The sequence below is a fragment of the Wickerhamomyces ciferrii genome, contig 00227 (assembly GCF_000313485.1).
Source record: "Wickerhamomyces ciferrii WGS project CAIF00000000 data, strain NRRL Y-1031 F-60-10, contig 00227, whole genome shotgun sequence".
Classification (NCBI taxonomy): Eukaryota; Fungi; Ascomycota; class Saccharomycetes; order Phaffomycetales; family Wickerhamomycetaceae; genus Hansenula; species Hansenula ciferrii.
Genome location: NW_011887513.1, coordinates 1 through 21483, shown reverse-complemented (window position 1 = coordinate 21483; position 21483 = coordinate 1). Strand labels below are relative to the sequence as shown.

Below are 21483 nucleotides of genomic sequence, written 5' to 3'. Positions count from 1 at the left end.
AATTTCAAACCATGGCAAATATTGTTGAATCGATATATTATACAAATCGAAAAATTATTTTCAAATTTTGCATATTGAATTTGGCGGGATGTTTCAAAGCTTATATAGTTTTGAGATACAGCGGCTAATCCAATAACAAATGCTATATTAATTTGCGGCATAGTAAATTAGAATTGAGGAGCAATCAATTACCAGTTATCAAAGACAAGATCATCAAGAGATCATCAAGAGATCATCAAGAACTACAGATCATATCAACTGAAGACAATAAATGATTCATATATTTAGGTCAAATCAATCATGCAGAAGATCAATTATAAATCTCATATAGTAAATCATTATACATATTCATTTAAACACTCTACCTTAAACCTTTCAATATCAAAATCAAGTTCAGGGAGCTGTATTTAAAATTCAAATTTAGTTATACTCAATTCAATTATTTTGTTATAAGCTGATAGGGCTGAAATCAAAAGTTCACAATAGTAATAAGCAACACAAACTGTCTCTCTTCAACCTGCGCTCAAACTTATATTATTAGTGTAATAGCTAAAGATCAGATTAAAAGTTTAATTATTTTAAAGGAATTTTGTGATTTTAAATAAAATTGCCACAAAACCCTCAGTACGTACAGCGGCTAATTTTATACAATATGATTCAAAAATCTAGCGCTTAACCATCTGAAGCTACTTTAACTTGTAAATATTGAGTCTAGATAGTAATGGGTATACAAATGATTATGTTGAATTATAAGTTAATTACTACAATGATCTTCTTATATAATGATAATTGATTTCAATATAGACTAGGTTAAGTTTATATAACCATCGAAACTATATATGTCAATCAACCTTTATTAATATAGTAAACCAATGATATTCCAATTGATTAGATGGTAACATCAATATAATCTTCATATGTTTAAGGAGTTATAGCTAATTTTTGATCATAATATGTTTGTATATGATTCTTAAAGTCTAAAAAGGAGGATTTATATTAGAATATCTAGTTCAATCATGTTGTTCACTTGAGGCTAATATTATGAGAGAATATTATGCATATCTGTATGAATAAAGCATATCTTTCAATCAATATAAAGAATACCATCACCTTGAATATAAACAATTCCAACTTTATCACACGATAGCTCTGGTTAGCTTACCTGAAGACTTATTTAAAGCATTATAATACGTTCAGATGAAGAATTTACTAAGAAGAAGTTGCAGCAATGAATTTGGGATCTCAGTCGATCACTTCAGAAATTTTAGCTAATTATATTATAGTTTTCAATTCACTAGTAGGAAACCCAGATATATCAGGACCTGTTAAACCTTTTAAAAATGCTTCTCTTTGTAATTTTAAATATTTTGTATTCAAATCACATAGGGGGACTGCTGGGATATACATAACAGAAGAATCCACTTCACCTCTATGAACTAGATCAGCTGCATGAATCAAATCACAATGCCAGAAAACAGCATCACCTGGTTCAACTTTTGGAATTGAAGTCATTAATTTAGATAAATTTAAATCTGGATGAGATTTATCATTAAATTCTTGATTTTTACCTAATTTAGAACCTAGAAATTTTGATGATTGTAAATCTAATTCATCAAATACATTGAAAAGGGGTTTTAATAAATAATAATTTGTAAGTTCTTTTATAAAAGGAGTCAATAAAATTGTACCTTCACTTGGACCAACTGAGGACATTTATAACCAACCTTGAAATGATCTGAAAACACTGCATGCATTAGCAACTGGATAAATATTCATATTTGCCTTAGTTCTATGAGTAACATCATAAGGATCATAATTTTCCGAATCACCATTGAAAACATCTTCATAACATTTACGATATTCTTCATCTTCCCATCTTTCAATACATCCACCATCAGCATGAGGACCTAATGTAAATGAATCATCACCCGGATTTCTGATACGAAATCTATCAGCATAACTTAAATTATGATTTAATGAAACTTCAACATCTGGGTTATTTGTATGCCATAAATTATTAAAAAATTTCATAGGTTCCATCATTTTTGGATCTGATCTTGCATTAATTTGAGATTTTGGCCAATATAATTCATAAACAATTTTATTTGATTCAGGATATCCTTTAGTTTGAGGATTTAATTTGATATAATCTTGAGCATCTTTTTTTAAATTCAAGTGCTTTCTCTTTTGGGAATACATTACGAATAATAACACAACCTTTTTTCAAAATATTTTGTCTTTTTGCAGGATCTAATTTTTGAATTTCATTAAATGAAATTTCTGGTATAATATTAAAACCTTCTTGTTTAATTAATTTAAGTTTTTCACCTAATACTAATTTTAATCTTTTCCAACTTTAATCAACAACTGTTTCAGGATTTTGTAAAAGTTCTTGCTTCAATTCGGCAAATTTTTGAGGTAAATAATCACCTTGATCACCATCTAATGGTTTATAAAAAGCAGTAAAAGCAGATGAAAAATCATTACCAGGTCTAGCTTCATAATTAAATAAATCAATTCTTTCTAAATTATCTTGTTTTAAAGTTAAAGTTGAGTTGGTGTTGAAGTTGTAGTAGTAGTTGACATTGTGAGTTCACTTGATTGTAATTCCTATGCACTAGAATGAATGCATTCTTAAAAACATTTCTTCAGTTCATAAAGGACAAATACCATTGTTTAAATACCCATATTTCAATGTACCCCATATCTTTTCATATCCATCAACAATTAAAAAATTATACATCTAATTCAATTAACCGATTCAGAATAGCTCCGCAATTTTAAATTTTGTATGGTAAATAATATACTGAACCTGGGCGGGATACTGAATTCGGTAGTCCGCATTTATCTTCCCGCACTCCATAGCTAAGGGCTTTTTAAGATTATTATATCTTATAATTCAAACTTTAAAACCATTGAGATAAATTTGAATTTAAAATTGAACCCGCTTGGTTTAAATCTTGTTGATTATTAAATAAATTTTCAAAAATTTCTTTTGGTTGAGGTTCAATTGAATTTAATTTTTCAAAAAGATTAAATGAAGCAGCAGCAAACCAATATTTATTTTTAAAATTTTTTAATAGTTCAAGACATTGATTATATTGATTTTCTTTTTCTTTTAAAGTATGTATTTGATCTTTTGATAATGCTGGTTTAGTTTGTGTTGTTGTTGATTGACCATTAGTACCTAATGAAGTTTGTAATTTTTTAGATTCAATTTCTAAATGAATTAAAACTAAAACATGTAATGTACTATGAACATTTAAAATATGTTCAATACAATCATTATTGAATGAAAATTTCAAAGATTCTATAATATCATTTGAAAATATATAAACATAATACATTCCTGCAGTTGATAATGGAGATTCATTTGAATGGAAAACTGGTTTATTAATATTGTTTGATTCAATTAAATCTAATAATCCAATTTTACAACGGAGGTATAATAAATTGCAATAAGCATGAGAAACTTTCAAAAACCTCATAAATTTTGATTCTATCGGTAATGTTGCATTCAAATTTCTTATCCCCCAATTTAATAAATCTAATTCTAAATTTGAGTCATTAAGAGTTCTTCTCCCTGGTGGTCTATAAACAGTTTTAATAACTCTTTCAAATAATAAATTTAATGAATACCATCTTTTAAAAAGTTCATAATCAGAAATTTGATAATTTTCAAAATCATCAAAATTTTTCAAAAAAGGTTCTTCAATAATCAAATCATCAATATTATAAAGCATTGCAGAACAACTTGTTGCTGCAGCAATTCTATCACAACAATATGAAGTCCAAAATAATCTTACCATTAAATTTCTATCAGAATTTAATCTAAACATTGTTTTAATATCAGATTTATCAGTTTTCATCACATCAAAATGTTCAGCAACTGCCAAGGTTGGTAATCCCAATTCCATAATTAGTAAAATTGCCTTTGAAATATATTCTCTTGCACAGTTTGCACCTTCTGGACCTTCTTCATTTATAGATAATAACAAATAAGATTGAATCAATGTGACTTTATTTGTTTCAATCATTTGTAAATATTTACACCTTGATTTAAATTCTTCAGAACGAATTCTATAATCATAATTTTGTAAAAAAGGATCATATTTAACACCAGCAAGCATCATTGAATTAATTAATAATAAGGGTTCATTTTGTAAATTTTCCAAAATATTTCTATTAACGACAGGATATAATGGATAAACATTATCTAAAAATAATTTAATCAATCTTCTTTGTTCTGAAATTTGCGGTATTATAAAAGCACCTTTTTTATTCAGATAAGATTTCAATTCTTTATCAATTTTGAATTCATCTTTATCTCTTGGTTCAAAATAATCATTTCTCCAAGGACAAAAAAGTCCCAAGACTTCACCATCAAGACTTAATACCGAATCACGAGATAATATAGGAGCTAAAGGTTGAGTTGCACTAATGAATTGAGAAGTTGCTCTACTTGATTGTAAGACATTTGCATATAAATGTTCATCTTTGGATAATTTCATGATTATTTTTTGCTTTTTAGACAATTCATCATCATTATCATCATCATATTGTCTCTTTTGATGAATAGAGTCTGATTCATCACCATTAACACCCACATCACCATTACCATTACCATCACCAATTTCCCATCGACACTGGGCCTTAGCCTTGATACACCGTTGACATACCTTCTCTTGATCCTCTACCAAACACTTCCTATGTAGTTTCCGACATCTAGTACAAGCGGGTTGTTTTTTCTAGTACAACATAATTAGTGATTATTACCCCAGATAGTACGAGACAATAGAGATAAAGCCCTAGTATATCACCCACACTCCACACTCCATACTCACTTGATCTTTCCCTTTATGTGATCCGTTTCCTGCTCCTTTGCCACCTTCTTCTGGATCATAGTTCACCACTTTCAAGGACATCATGTGACTTTGAAACCAGCGGTTATAATCAATTCAATTCAAAACAAATCAATTTAAATTTATACAATTTTCAATTTTCAATTTAACAATAAACAAAAAATTAAATTATAATCAAAAAAAACTGCTTATGTAAATATTATGTCATCTCAATTGAATTACATAAGCATTACATAATCATACTGCTCACTTTTCCGCGAAACGAGCATTTTCAATATTGGCAATTATATATTCCAGCGGCCGCTATATTTTAAATATATAATTACTCAAACAACTGAGATCAGAATCAAATGCAAGCACCGCATTATCTCAATATATTTGTAATTGGAAGTAACATCAACATCAATTGAATCCACCAAGTATTTAGTTTTCAATCCTTAAATTATCTCGTTGTTCTTTGTATAATGTAGAAGCTAGTCGATATGCTAGATCCGTTTAAATCCGAAATCTGAAGATCTAAGAAAAAGCAACAACGTCCCTTTCACCTTTCACCCCTTAGATCAACTTATTCCAACAATATAATCAAAACAAATTCATCTTAACATGATGGTAATTATGAAGATATCAATTTCATGAAAACAAAAACTTAGAGTAATATCTTGTTATAGATTCATCGTTTTAGAATTGCCAGGCATCAAAAGTTTTTAATCTAGTTACTTCAACAAGGTTAATAGTTCAAGAAAGTTAATTAAGAAGAAATTAATAATTATTGTATTATGATAAAATAGGAAACTAACTTCATGATGAACCTGGTTATGAACATGATTCTGGTCAAGATTAAATGATTTGATGATATTATAAAATTGATTAATTCGGATTTGGTATACTAGTAATGTCAACTTTTGAAGATGTTAAAATTCAATGGATTCATTTCGTTTTTGGTATTGATACACTATTTGATAGAATTTCAGCTGCTCTTAGTTAAAAATCTATTAATAATCTTGAATGATAACCCATCAGATCCAACCCTGGATGAAGCTGCATTAAATCAAATTTCAATATGTTCTGGAGTTTTGATGATCAATAGAAAGCCAACTTTGAGTAAAGAAAGATCGTATTATTTTTCTGAGGAAATTGGTTTATATTGATTAGGTTATTATAATCCATTAGATTTTGTTGAAGGAAATATTAATAAACCAAGAGGTCCAACATTAGAAACTTCAACTTCAGGTTTGGGAGGTTATTGAATATCAGCTGAAGAATCTGAACTTATATTTTCTCAAGCAAATCGTTTAACTGGAACTTTGATGATTCAATTTTTAGGATCCACAATTGAGAAGGTCAATCTAGTTATTGATTGTGTATCAAGATCTGATAAAGAAGCTGAAGATTTAGAACATGTGGTTGAAGATATGATTAATGGTGGTTTTAAATGTATTTTATGTTAGTTTATGAAATGGCGGCTAATAATTTAGTCTACAGATACATAATTTGAATGAATATAATGAATCATGATTTTCTGACAAAAACAAACGATTAATGTTTCAAATCATTATAAGTTTCTATGTAGAATATCAATCACGTATATTATAACTTTTAATCATATCTATAAGATTGATGAATGGTTATCTTATTATTTGATAACAAAAAAGTTATACGTCAATTAATTTAAAATCAATGCTAAAACTTAAACTAATATACAAAATCATGATTTGCCCAAATTGTGAAAGAAACAGCTATCTTCATTAACCTAGGGTTGAAATTTTAATTAATTTTGGAAAATTTCAGGAATTTTTGGGATTTATATAGACATTGTAGATGCGGCGGAAAAGTTTAAAATTGAATGATCAATGACCTTAAATTGAATTATATAAGATCTACAATTCTACAAGATATAAGTTCAAAATTATAAAATGATCATTGTATAAACTGATTTGATGATTAAAACAAAATCAAGTCTATATACAATCACTTAATGTTTATTGAATTATACTGATAATCCTAATCATCTATTTCAATACAAAGTTTGAGATAACTAGTAATGTTTTAAAGCTAATCAAGCGCCTCAGTTATGGAAACACAATGGCTTTGAGGAATTAAAATAGTAAATTCAAATCTATCAGGATCAACGTAAGTTTGGGTAATTACAACGGACATTTCATCACAATCGACCGACTTCATATTGAAGCAGCACTGAAAGAGTCATTCACAGCTTTATTGCTATTAAGATATTCACTAAAGCTGTTTTCGCATATAATTTTTAAAGGGGGATTCAACACTTTTATAGGTTTTCAAACTTGGCGCGTGGTTAAATTTAAATTAATGGGGTGATTGTGAAATTCATATATCTACTTGTACAATATTATTAAGGACTACACAAAGCTAGTTTAGATTGATAACTATCAAAGCTATGGAACGTTAGCTGCTCTACAAATCACTTAATTTTGAAAATGATAATGGTTTAGTACTATAGAACTTGAATTGTAAGTTATAAAACAATATCAAAAACGATCTATATCTAAATCAACATTTATTAATGATATTTCAACCTTTGTATAATGAAGGATACACATGAATCAGAATTTTATGAGTATTCAACACCAATATGTATATGACCTTTCAATAACTGGCTAATCGTTAACTTCTAACACACAACAACAACGTCGACTAGTTATACATTGACAAATGAATATTCATTTGCAAGATATGCACGTATCACTTTAACAACTTTTGCAGCCGGTATTGGATTTTTAACAACTGACATTTGGTCTATGTTATTAAGTTTAAAGAGATATACTGTGCAAGATTCTCGAGATCAATTCACATTAAAAAAAAAACAAGGATATCTTGTTGTTTAAATATTTATTTTTGTTAGGACTATGAGACTTCCTAGTTGAGTAAGGTTATGTTCTACTGGTATGTAGTTGTTCTCTGATAATCCGATCTCCTCTATATATAATATAGACATACTCAGAGTGGGAATAGGACATGTATTTATAGTTAAACCTATGATCATACGTGGGCCTAACAATTTTCGAGACCAAGGCGCGTGAGCATCTGTGGCCGGCAAATTAAAGTTTAATATTATCACATATAATTGTAAAATTAGCCTGATCATCTACTAAAATTGATTGAACTAATTGATCTAGTTTTATCCAAAAGCAAACGATTCAAGTATAATAGACCACTATGTGTAGTGAATATATTACTATTCAAATATGTATGGACAACTGACTTTCAGACGCATTCTGATTGTTAATTTCTTAAACAAGACCGGGCCGACTCGGGAGCAATCATCCGGATAATTTCAAATTATTCAAACAAATATTTTCATAGTAATCAACCACAATGTAAATTCTTTTTAACATTAATCAACTATACTACTATAAACATCAGTCAATTAAATAGATATTTCAATTGTATCTCAAATTATATTAATATGACTTACATCATACTAAGGAAGTAAAGAATATTTGGATTCGTATCAAATTAGAGCTACATCAACAACCAATTCAAAAGATGATAATAACATATAGATCGAATTGTAAAAGGTATCAACAAGAACAAATCATATATACTCTTAATAAACATCTTCATTGATCTAATGAGTTTAAAGAATCAAACATATTGGATCAGTTTAATTAATCATTAATCAATTTTATTCATATACTTGCCTAAATTGAGTTAAGCTGAATAACAGCTGAAAGTTATAAACAATAACACAGAGACCATAACACCAGAACCATTGTCTAACTCAAAAATGGACATCATCGAAAACTTCTGTACTAGAACCTCATTGAACCAAAATTACAAGATGTAACAAGGTGAATCAACAAGAAGATAGTAATTTCATTGAAAGAATCTGACTAACCTCTGAAAAATTCATCAACGTAAAATTGAAGTTGTGATAAAATTAATTTGGGAATTTCTCCTCTTTATATGTTTTTTTCACAGCGGCTAATTATTTGAGTTTTTAATAATTAGTGAATTAATTACTGTCCGGTAATACGTAATAAATTTAACTACAGCATATTATATTTCAAAAGAAGATGATTTGAGTATATAGAATGACTTGAATATATATGAATTATCAAAATCATCCAGATACCAATCAAATATTTATTAAAACGTTTTATAGATCTCATTAAAACTTTAGTGAGTTGTGTGAATATAGTTTCAAATCAACTTGAATTCACATCAAATTACCACATTGATAATCATCTCAGCTAAACATTAATATTGATAAACAAGTCGACATGTTGTTATTTCTGAAATAAATGAACGAAATTAAAAAGTCAGGATATGAACCATTAAACGATCAGAACCAAATTAAATTAAGAATCCAATTTTCAAGCTTATAGTTCTCGCGGTGAAATCAAATATTAATATTATATTTTTCAAAAAGGGGGATGTTTCAAAGTTTATATAGTTTTGAAATACAGCGGCTAATCCATAAAGGGCAAGATCTTAAGAAAATCAAGAACTACATGGAATTAAAAAACAATAGAAGATTCATATGATATATAGATCAAACTAATCCTGCAAAAGATCAGTTATAAGTCCAAAACATAATAAACAAATGCGTTTATTTTCTTATAAATACTTCACCAACTTGAACCTTCCAGTTAAGGTAAAGTTAGGGGACTGGTGCAGACGAATTATGGTAAATTCTTGAAGCATCAAATAAACCAAAACTAGATTCTTGTTCCTGTTAAATTATCTTAAACGGATCATTGAATGTAGGACCAGACTCCAGAAGAATTATAAGCGATCACTTCCATTTCAGTAACCAACTCATGAATTTAAATCATATTATAATTTAAAAATACTGTTCGGGGATATTTGTGATTTTATATGTTGTGACTCTCCACAGCGGCTAATTTTATATAATTTTGAATTGTAGTAATTTATCGTGCGCCTTGTTAAGTACTAGATTGATTTCAACACGTAGCTGAAAATCAACATATTTACACCGTAATAAATTTAAGATGCTAGTACAAATGATTATCAGCTCATATTAGTTAATAACTACAGAGATTTTAAAAGTATCAATTAAATGAAAATTGACTTCAATATAGACTAGGTTAAGCTGATCAACAAAACCATTGAATCTATATATCAATCCACATGTATTAATTTATGACAGTCCTAATGATTTTCCAATTGAGTAAAGTATCATATATTATACGAACTTGTATGATACATAAAATGAATGAATGTTACCAAATAAACGAAAGACATCAGGACCTTGAGGCTTAAACAAACCTATTCACGATTTAATGACATTTTACCTGAAAGCCAATACTATGAAGAACTCACATATATAGCAATAATATTTGATGATTTCGGAAACTAATCAGAAGTTAATATTATAATTATATAAATAGTACTGAACACCTTGGATAATTATATTCAAGAATTTCCATTGTTTAAATAGTATTTTAGATCTGGATATGTCGATCCGGTCCCCTCCACTTAACTGGACGCCTTAAATATAAACGACGGAAACCAATAATATTGAATTTAAGATCCAATAACACTACAGGAAATTAAGTTCAGAGTCATATAAGCACCACATACTATATAATCACTATATTTCATTGACATTTAACATCAATTATGAATCCACTGAGTATAAATTCTTTAACCCTTAGATATATTTCTGGTATTCGTACAATTTTAACTCCATGAAAATCCGAAAGCTGATATCCCCCCCCCCCCCTAGATAAAGCAACTGCTCAGGATAACATCAACTCAACTGATATTAGATTCATCATTAGTGGAACATTCGCAAACATCTGAATTGAAAGTGGAAAATGATTCAATGTATAGATCAGATTAATGATTAATATTCAATATGATGAATCTGAAAACCGTATATTCAGATCTGTCGATCCTAGGTTATAATCGACTTTATAAAGGTATCCAATATTTTATCCGTATAGATTGTATAACATGTATTCTAATAATTTGATAATCCTTAAAGCCATTAATATATAAGTCTACATGGTCAAAACAATTGTTCAAATAGAAACATGATTCTTAATATAAAGAACATTAATCAGATCAAATAACAACCTTCAATTAATGATTCATTTATAAATAATCAATGTGTATTTTTAAAGCATAAATTCTAATCATAATGAGCTATTAATAAACAATGTTCAATATATCACAACTCAAAGTTATAAATACTAAAATTTATAACCGCGACTAATAATTATAGCTCATGTCAAGCGACAAACAAGTCAAAAAGGCCTGATCAACACACCGTCAAATTAATTAGATCTTTTGAACTTTTCATATGTAACCGTTTAATGATCAATCTTGTGCTATAAAAGATATAGAATTTTCCCAAAACATAGCAGAACTTGAATTATTCATCATATATCTAGTGGACAATAGAATAAGTCGCAATTAGCTTTTACTTTTTTAAATTTATGCTGGATTTTTCAATTATAAGGGGCCGCGAAGCTAAAATGGAAAAATTCTTGCATACGTTTACAAGAGCACTCTGTACTAAAATGGAGATGTTCATATATAGATTTGTACGTCGATATATTGTTAGATCACTTGATGCTTTGATCGAAATAGCTACATCAATCAGATAATTATATTATATCCACTGGTATTATCACAATGACTGGTTCCGGGGCTGATTATTGATTTCAATAAAAGATGAATTTATAATTTGTATATAATAACAAAAGCTGATCATCAGATATGAGGTGAACCTACAATCAATCATAATTATATCCAGCAGCTAGATGGCATTAATTATAAAGTTTAGTATTCATTAAGTTGGTACAAGATTACATCAAATCAAGTGATATTACACTCGTAATTACTGGATAATCTACAAATTTTAAAATTCTTAAAAGTGGGAAATGATTCAATGTATAGATCAAATGATCATTAAAGATCAATATAGAAATCCATACTGAAATCAATATCATTTATTTGATGATATAATATAATCGTTCAATTCAATATGAAACATATTTAATCCATGATTCACGTTGTAATCTATTGAATGAAAGATCTATGAATCATCTAATTATGGAACCAAATTTGTTATAGATTGCAAAGGAAAATTTTCATGTATAGCCATGACAAAATTGTGTAAAGGGAAGCTGTTGTAACCAACTATTGTATTTTAATATAACACACAAGAGTTTAATGATAGCGCAAACGACTTCCTCAATGTCAATGAAAACTAAGGAGTTTCGTTTCCTAAAATATTTGAGTAAGAAAAATTATTTGGGATTTTTTCACCCTTATATAAAAATTATTAGTACAGTACACAGTACAGCTGTACAAAGATCGACGGGGGAAAATTTTGTAACTCGAATTATGATCCAAACTGAAAACCTTTACTGATTTATATTTGTTCTAATAAACTTGAAGCGTACTCATTATATTTCCATATAAGTCGTATATGGTGGATCCTATTAATTGATCAGCTAGCTTATTAATCACTACATTTAGTGATTTGTAAAAGGTAAAGATGATCTTCAATATAGATTGACTTAAAGTTTCTTCAAGTTCACAGATCTATAAATCTAATCAATCATTTATTCTGACTATTAACATACTGATAATTATAGTATATTATTTCTCATCAAAAGGTTAAGAACTAAATTTTCACTAGCGGCTAATTTGTAATTGGATCATATATAACAAAGCATTGTAACCTATGGAGATGAATCACAGCGGTTAATGATCTCAACTATGGTCTAAAATAATATGAAAGTATAAATAAAGAGGCCATTACTGTCTACAATATTTGACTCACTTATATATCAAGATACAGACTCGATAGTCATTATAGATTGAATTGTAGTATAAACAGAAACAAAATCTATAAATTGATCGATCAACATTTATTGCTTAATATGACATTTATAATGATTAACATCAACTGGGATCATTGAATAATTCAATGAAAATTGTTAAACGATTGTTGTAGTTAAATGCTTTGACACGATTTCACAAAAACAAATTTAAAGAATTAATTGACCATTTGATCCAATAAAAAATTTCAAGCTGATCATCATTTCAACGAGAATATACTATGCAACTGAGGACAAACGAATAAAGAAGAAAATAATCTGAGGCAAATTTTTGATTATATCATATAATCATGATACTGAGTTTGTATATTAATAAATTTGAAAATCTTCTGAGAAATTGGGGATCAGGTAAGGTTTAAATACTTTTCGAATACCACAGCGGCTAACACAAAACAAGAAACTTCTAGCTTAACAAGTATAAGTTCTACAATAAAACAATTGATGAAATGGAAACATGATACTTCTATAATGAGCATTAATCAAATCAAAGATCGTTTTAAAGATTCATTTATGAATTATCATGATATGTTATTTATGGCATATAACTTTTAATCAGATGAATATAAACATGTAGTTGATCAGTTCAATACTAATTAATGTAGTCAATTAACAATTAACCGTGTAGAATAATCACATAATTGCGTCTGTTCAAACCAAAACATAACACATTCGGTAACCATGATATTAATTAGAATGTACATTTTCATACCCTATAGTTTATTGGATGAAACCAATTTCAATCTCGAAAGAGATATAGACAGCTCATGAGTTGATTAAAATTCAGGAATTTATATGTTATTTATATAAAATTTTGTTCAGCGGCTAATTTTAATATTCATAACAATGGAAATTCTTTTGTGTAACTGTAATTCATTTACGACTATATAATCATTACAGATCATAATATATAGTTCACTGGGTTATAAGCTACACGTTCAATGGTATATTTGAAAGATGTTCTTATGAATGAATTACCATAAGCTAGATCACTTGATTAAATGAACAGCTGCAATATGTACTAACCATTGTTATCAAAATTAAAAAAAATTAATATATTGATTTCAATTATATATAGAATGTCATGTAGGTTTAAACAAAAACAAAATTCTGTATATCTTATCAATGTATATTATATAGTTCATATAAGCTATAATGATTAATTGTATGACTAATTAATGATAGCAATTAATATAATCAGTTCAATTTCAAGTTCATCAATCATATTGAACAGCTTATGAATTGAATTTTTGATTGCTTGTTTAACTATCACTGCGCTTGAAACACAAAATCACTAAGTGGGCATCTAACTGCAAGCAGTTGAGCTATAATACGAACATCAATTAGACCAATAAGATACAAATTTTACTGATATCTGGAACATGTTCAATAACAATGTTAAGCTATAAAGTTTTATTTCAAAAGATAAAAAATTGACCGGGATAATTTTTTTAGTCGCGACCGCGAATTCATATAAAAGCCCGGCTAGTTTTTGCCGAAAGTAATAGTTAAGGCAGCTAATACTTAACTTATGAAATTATGAATCATCTTGATAATCTCTGAATATATAAAGAATACAATTATCCTAATTTGACATCTCTCATAATGCTAATAGATTCATTATTCAAGTTCTCATAGAAGAGCTATTGATATCACATAATACAATTACAATATGCAAATTACCAGATTAACAAACGTGGTGGTGATTTTATTTTTGTCATTAACAGTTATGGCCATAGAGGTTAATTTAACTAGATTCACTGATTGTATTTCCTATTATTCAAATGAAACATACACATACAACATCGAAGAAGGAAAGATAGCTGTATTCCCAGAAAATGATAGAGTCTTAGATAGAAGAGGTGTTGATAGTGTTGTTTTTAGATGTGCTGAAATGATTAATGCACCTGGTGTTTTTTACCTTAGACAAAATTCTCATCCTGCTTATACTCCAGTGGATGCATTAACAGGTTTCCAATTACTTGAACAAACAATAGGAGGTCTTATTACACTTGATCGTCCACAGAATAAACACATATAATGGAAATGGGGATTGAAAAGATGTGATACATACTATGGTTTTGATGGATTAGATTTCAATTTCCTATAACAGCTTATGCCAGAATATATCATAGCAGATTTGTGAATGTTAGACCCTTCATATCAAAAATTAGCTCAATCAAGTTTATGATGATTTACCAGGTTGGTTCAGCTTGAGGTTATCCAATCTCATGTGAGTTAGATTTCGTGGATTATAATGCCAATCACTTCAAATTATCATGTTTATATATATGCTACAAATAATTATGATTTAAAATAATATAAAAGATGATTTTAAAATAGATTGACTTCAAATTTTAAACTAAAGTTCAGATCTATATGTAATCAATCATTTATTTCAATTAAACATTCAAAACAAAATTGTAAGATGTTATTAATATCTAATCTTAAAGTACTTTGAGTTTAACAGTGAATGGAGTCCCGAATGTAATCCAAAAGGTTCCGTGATATTCAAATAAGTTTTGAAAATTTCAATATCAAACACAAAAGTGATGGTGTCCAACCCAATTGGCAACACCTCAATAGCTCGTATTACTGATGCATCTTATAAGTTCATAAAGGGGGAGTAGAATTAAAGCTCATAGTTTCAATTAAAGAATTCATTAATGAGTTTATATTGATTTCAATTGATTTTGTGTCACACCTATTGTTTTAACGACAGCGGCTAATTTGTACATATAATCATATACAATACTTACATAGATGTCAATAACGATGATGAAATAATTATCAGCTAGATATTATGTAGCACATTTAAATCGCTGTGATGGTAATAGCTACAATATTAAACTCAGTTTCAAAATGAAAGTTTATCAATATATTATTATAGATTGAATTGCAGTTTAGTGTAAACAAAAACAAATCTATATTAACTAGATGATTGCAACATTTATTGAATTACATCAAATTAACTTCAATATAGTATTATAATCAATTAATCTCCATTAAATCAATGATCAATGATAAAAAGTATGAATGTATTATAAGCAGTTCAAGGTCAAGACACGAGGAATTAAAATAACTTCAGGAGCTCTATAACGCTTAACTCAGCCATTAAAAAAGTACTCTAATTTGACATAAGTTAGTAGGTCATTCAAAATAATCAAGGGGGCTATTAGTTATAAACTCACTAAAGATATGATTCATGATAACTTCACCCTTGGTATGAGAAAAAAGTTAAAAGAAGTATATGTTATAAAATTATATAAAAGTACTATACTATAGAACTAAATCTTGAGGAATTTCATGGTTTAAGTAGTAAAATTTTACAGCGGATAACTTAGGGACAAGATTAGCAAGCTGTTGAAATTAAACTTAATTATTAGGGATGTCTACAATCAAGCTGCAATTGATAAAATGGGAACATGATACTTTTATAAAGAACATAAATCAGATCCAATAAAGATCCTTTTGATGATTCATTTATAAATAATCAATTTGTATATTGTAATAGATCAATTCTAATCTTTATAATCAAATATGAACAACGCTTATAATGATCAGTTCAAAGTTACGATTGAAACTAGATATTTAATAGAAAAATTGGTTTAAGCAAAGAAATAGGTCAAATTGAACGACCGGGATGCATCAAATCATGTAATATTATGAAGATAAACTGTATAGACACATTAACATTGAAGAACCACCCAAATAAACAACAATATCCATAAATGTATTGGAAATGAATATATGATTTGAAGTTTTTGAAATTCAGGAATTAATGGACTTTAAATGGGGGCCAGGTTTTCAAAAAATTAAGGGATGGATTTACAGCGGCTAATTTTCATATGACCGGGGCGCCAAAGTACAATACTTAACGTCATGGTTATCATCAACCTTGAAGTGAAGTCATGATTGTATTATTGTATTCAATGTTAGTCAATAATAACAGCCATACAAATCAATTATCATCTCAATTGTATCTCAATTGTATCTCAAATCTTAATATGATCTGTACATAATACAGATAAGGAAATTAAAGAACCTTCAGAAGAATGCAGTATTCAATAGACTACAAATTCAACAACTAGTTCAAAAGATAATGATATATCGTACATATAGATTGAATTGTAAATGATATCAACAAAAACAAATCATATATAGCCTATAATCAACAAGTTTATTGACTTAATGAGTTCAAAGAATCAGATATTGGATCAGTTTAATTAATCATTAATCAACATTTCTTATATTATGCTTACCCAAGTCAAACGTTCAACATGAAAACTATCAATAGAAGTTGATAGAGCGGCAAGTACCCTGGTCAAACTGATATTAATCATGATAAACCACCAGCAGGCGCAAATCATATAAATGGCGAAGCCGATACAACTAATAGTGATCCAAACAATATTATCAAGTTAAGAAATTATTTATAGATTTATTGATATCAATTAAATATATGGGATTTCTCCTGTTTATATAGTTTTAATAATTTTTTACATGGCGGCTAATTTTATCATTCAAGATTTGCCACATAGATCACAAAACTGAACATGTTGAATATTAAATCAATAGTACGTACTAAAGATCCTAAGTACTGACTAGCTACAATAATATGAATATTGATTCACTTTTTAAAAGAGCTTATGTTAGTATATATACTAGACGACTTGAAAATGGATCAAGATCAATCATATAGGCAAATCAAATGTTTATTCATGTTGTATAACAATTAGATCTCTTGAAACTTTCATATAATCTTAATTGTATATAATCACAAAATTCTGTTTGTATGACTTAATGAGCCATAGAAATGAACAGCTAACTAGTGATCTAGGTCCCTTTAAAAACACATCATATGAAATTGTGAAGTGTACACTCGAAAGATCATATATCCAACAAGGCCGCAAAAAGATTAAAGCAGTTTGAAACTGAAGTCAAATTATTTTTAAAATTGAGGAGGTTTCTTAAGCTTATATACTTTTGGAATACAGCGGCTACTCACAAGAAATTATAAAATTTAATCAACTGATCTCCATTTAAACCAGGTTAAGACGTTCAAATGCCAAACCATAGATTTTAATATATATTGATCAGCGTCATTTATTAAGATATATCTATAGTTAAATGATCATATTTCATAATTTGTGTAAATGGTAATATTATAATAATAAACATCCAATTGTAACAAAGTTTCAATGATAATTCTTCTCTAGAATGATAATATTGAGTTTGAATATCCCCCATATGAAGTTAAGGGCTAATTTAACAGACTTGTTTATCAGTCTAATTAACAAGAAAGAAAAAAGTGTACAGATGTATTCCAAGGCAACTAAATGACCTTTAATGGTTGACAATTTAAAGGGAAAATTGTGTTTTATTTTCAGGAATTTCCACAGTGTATATAATTTTCAAATTTCAACCCTTGGCTACAGCTGCAAATGACGTACAACTAGTAATAGTAAAATTCAATTTGATTCAGATATACAACTAAAAAGCTTTGATTTCATTATATATAATCTCGTTAGAAAAAACTGGAGATCTTAGAGAATGATAATAGTGAATTAGTTAACACAAGTAATTAAATCAATAAGATTTCTAGGGATTTTCATGAGTTCATATAAATTTTCTGCACCTAGTATAGGACATCTCCACAGCGGCTAATTTTATTGATTTAACACCCTGATCAATTTAGGATATATTCTAGCACGTAGATGGATGGGAACAAATAATCGATAAGAAGTTAGAACACCGAAATATATAGGTAATGACTACAATGGTAAAAGTTGTGACATTAAAATAACAAATTAGATTTCAATATAGATTAGGTCAAGCACAAACTCAAAACCATATAAAGCTCTATATATCAATCAACGTATATTGTTAATATTAGATAGACATCTCCCAATCATACTCCAATCAATTATAGAGGCTTGTATGATATATCATAATATGAAAGACAATAGAAATAACGAAGGTTTAGCCAGAATATCATGAAGGAGTACTAAATATTTGATGCTGAACCAAGCCCATTGTCCACAGAAGAAAAGTTAGCGTTTATAATTCTAAAAGATCACAGAGAACTTCTTGGAACACATATTGCATAATCATCAGATAATATAATCGTACTAAATAATTAAATGAAAATTTGAGGAAATTCCATTGTTTAAATACTTTTATATATTTAGACCGGGCGCTGTAATACTTGAGGAACTTCTATAGTCAAGAAAGTAAACTCGAAATTCGATAATTGTGTATAAACTATAAAATGTAATTAAGTAGAAAAAGTACTTCTTAAGTAGCTTGGGAAGATACCATAAGACGATGGTAAATGACCCAACAATTTAGATAAACGGCAGCAGAAGGTGGTAAAAGGAGCCAACAGATGATGGTAAAAAGGCCAGCAGATGAAGGTGGAAATATCCAACAGAAGATGGTAAAAAACCCAACAAATGATGATAAGAACAATCAATAAAGATAATCATGAGATGGTTAGTATAACGTCCTTAATACAGGCGCTAATTTGTTTCCAATCCGGTCCCCTCCACTTCAGCTGGGCGATCAATATATCAACGTATAAAAAATCATATTGAAGTTAATACAGCTACCTCCTACTACGTTAAGAGTTAGAGTCAGAATCAAATAAGATCCACACAGTCTCAATATAATTCATTGATATCCATCATCATCAATTGAACCCAACAACCATAGCCTTTAAAATACCATTGTTATTATTGTACGATCTGTTAACTCCTTGAAAATCCGAAAGATAAAGATTTAAGAAAAAGCAACCCTTTAAACCCTTTTACCCCTTAGATAACAACCCATCTAAACAACAGGATCCAAATTAACAAATTTATATCATATTAACAATGGCTTCTAGAGTTGAACAAGAATTGACACCTCATGAATTATATCAATGTTATAAAAACATCAATAAAGTAACTTCATGTTTCCTTGTTGGTTTAAAATTGAGTCAAAAGTTAGATCCAGAAATCTTTGAAGATGCAATTAAAGAACTTTTTCTATCAAGAAGAAGACTTAAATTCAGTATTTATATGGAAGATGAAAACAAACCAATACTTATAGAATTATCAAACTTCCCATCAAATTGTATTGAATTTTGGTCAACTGATGATGATCAAGAAACATTACTTAATAAGTTCCATAATATTTATTTTGAATTTGGTAAACGTCATGAATTAAGTTATAAATTCATAATTGTTAACAATGAATGGATTTATTTCATTTGTGAACATACTTTGTTTGATGGTTCATCAGCAGCTTTGATATTGGAAGATATATTAAAAATTTTAAATACTGAGGAACTCCCACCAGATCCAAATCAATATGATGAATTAGAATTAAATCAAATTTCAAAACCTTCTTATGGATTACTTGCTACCAAAACTATGGAATCATGTGCTCCAAATTGGATTAATGAAAAATTTAGATATTTGTTTAATCCATTATTATCAAATGAAAGTTTAAAACCTGGTTGGATAATCAATACCCCTAAAAAACATACATATCAATATCCAATTCATATAATTTCGTTTGATAGGTATGATTTCCAAACTTTGAAAGAATTGGGAAAGAAACATGGTGTTAAATTTACAAGCTTTTGGTCGTATTTAAATTTATTATCATTTTCTAAGATGGAAGATGAAAATATTACATTAATGATCCCATATAATGTTCGTCCTTTATTATCCGATATTTATGAAAGAGCTTATGGATTGATAGTTTCAAGTATTCAGCACATTTTCAAACCACCAAATCCATCAACAGCTAATATTGAATGGGAATATTGTAAAAATTTGGAAAAGACTTTAAGTGAAAAAAATTTGATTTATTCGGCTGGACAAGTTGGTTTATTAGATTATTATGATCCATTAGATCTTGTTAAAAGAAATATAAATAAACCAAGGAGTGCAACATTAGAGATTTCAAATTTAGGACTAAGAAAGTGGGTTGGAATGGATGATCTTCATGCAAAAGAATATATATTTTCTCAAGCAAATAGTTTGACTGGTGCTTTAATAACTCAATCTATAGCATCCACGAATGAAAAAGTCAATATAGTTATTGGTTGTGCACCAGAATTTGAAGTTTATTTCACTGAATATATTGATAATTTGGAATATTTGGTTAAAGATGTGCTTAATGGTAATTTAGAATGAATTTTATGCTAGAAAATGACATGGCGGCTAGTGCAGATAATCTACAAATAGTAATTAATGAAAAATGAATCATGATTTAATCTAACAAGAACAAATGATTAATGTTTTAAACCATTATGAGCTTCTTTGTAGAATATATCAATCTGTGTATTATATTTAACTTTTAATTTATAAGATGAATTCAAACAGTCAGCTTATACATCAAAGTAATATATGAATTATTCTGGTTTTGGAAAGTTACCTTTTTAAATGATTGACATACAATCATTTTCTGCCGGCAATTATTCATTGTTCATTTGTACATCGTTATACATAACAAGTTTAGTTAAAGCCAACGTAAAAGCATTTCATAAACTCACAAGCAGCCAGTTAGCTGTTTAGTTCTAAATAGTTTTTGAAACATTTTCAAATTAGTGGGTTTTGAGCTATATTTATATAGGAATTTCAGATCCACGGCGGCAAAATTTAAAATTGAGATCAATGGTCATTAAAGTGAAAGATTTAAAATTCTACGAGGTATATGATTTAATTCAAATGATAAAATGATTGACGTAATTGTATAAACTGATTTAATAATATCAAAAC

At 28.3% G+C, this 21483-nt stretch overlaps 5 protein-coding genes across 5 annotated transcripts; 3 read left to right on the top strand and 2 right to left on the bottom strand.

Annotated features, from left to right (window-relative positions):
* Window positions 1–1272: 1272 nt before the first annotated feature.
* On the bottom strand, window positions 1273–2199 carry BN7_5681 (uncharacterized protein; the record flags this gene model as incomplete). Its single annotated transcript, XM_011273749.1, has 2 exons — window positions 1273–1658; window positions 1725–2199. The coding sequence occupies 2 exons, from the start codon at window positions 2197–2199 to the stop codon at window positions 1273–1275; spliced, it is 861 nt and encodes a 286-aa protein (XP_011272051.1).
* Window positions 2200–2356: 157 nt separating this feature from the next.
* BN7_5680 (fungal specific transcription factor domain-containing protein) lies at window positions 2357–4928 on the bottom strand (the record flags this gene model as incomplete). Its single annotated transcript, XM_011273748.1, has 3 exons — window positions 2357–2532; window positions 2945–4693; window positions 4841–4928. The coding sequence occupies 3 exons, from the start codon at window positions 4926–4928 to the stop codon at window positions 2357–2359; spliced, it is 2013 nt and encodes a 670-aa protein (XP_011272050.1).
* Window positions 4929–5770: 842 nt separating this feature from the next.
* BN7_5679 (uncharacterized protein) lies at window positions 5771–6310 on the top strand (the record flags this gene model as incomplete). The annotated part of the gene is made up of 2 exons (XM_011273747.1): window positions 5771–5963; window positions 6117–6310. 2 exons carry the CDS (start codon window positions 5771–5773, stop codon window positions 6308–6310), a joined length of 387 nt encoding a protein of 128 aa, XP_011272049.1.
* Window positions 6311–14384: 8074 nt separating this feature from the next.
* Window positions 14385–14753, top strand: BN7_5678 (uncharacterized protein; the record flags this gene model as incomplete). The annotated part of the gene is made up of 1 exon (XM_011273746.1): window positions 14385–14753. One exon carries the CDS (start codon window positions 14385–14387, stop codon window positions 14751–14753), a length of 369 nt encoding a protein of 122 aa, XP_011272048.1.
* A 4834-nt stretch (window positions 14754–19587) lies between these two features.
* BN7_5677 (uncharacterized protein) lies at window positions 19588–20898 on the top strand (the record flags this gene model as incomplete). The annotated part of the gene is made up of 1 exon (XM_011273745.1): window positions 19588–20898. The coding sequence occupies one exon, from the start codon at window positions 19588–19590 to the stop codon at window positions 20896–20898; it is 1311 nt and encodes a 436-aa protein (XP_011272047.1).
* Between the last annotated feature and the right edge of the window lie 585 nt (window positions 20899–21483).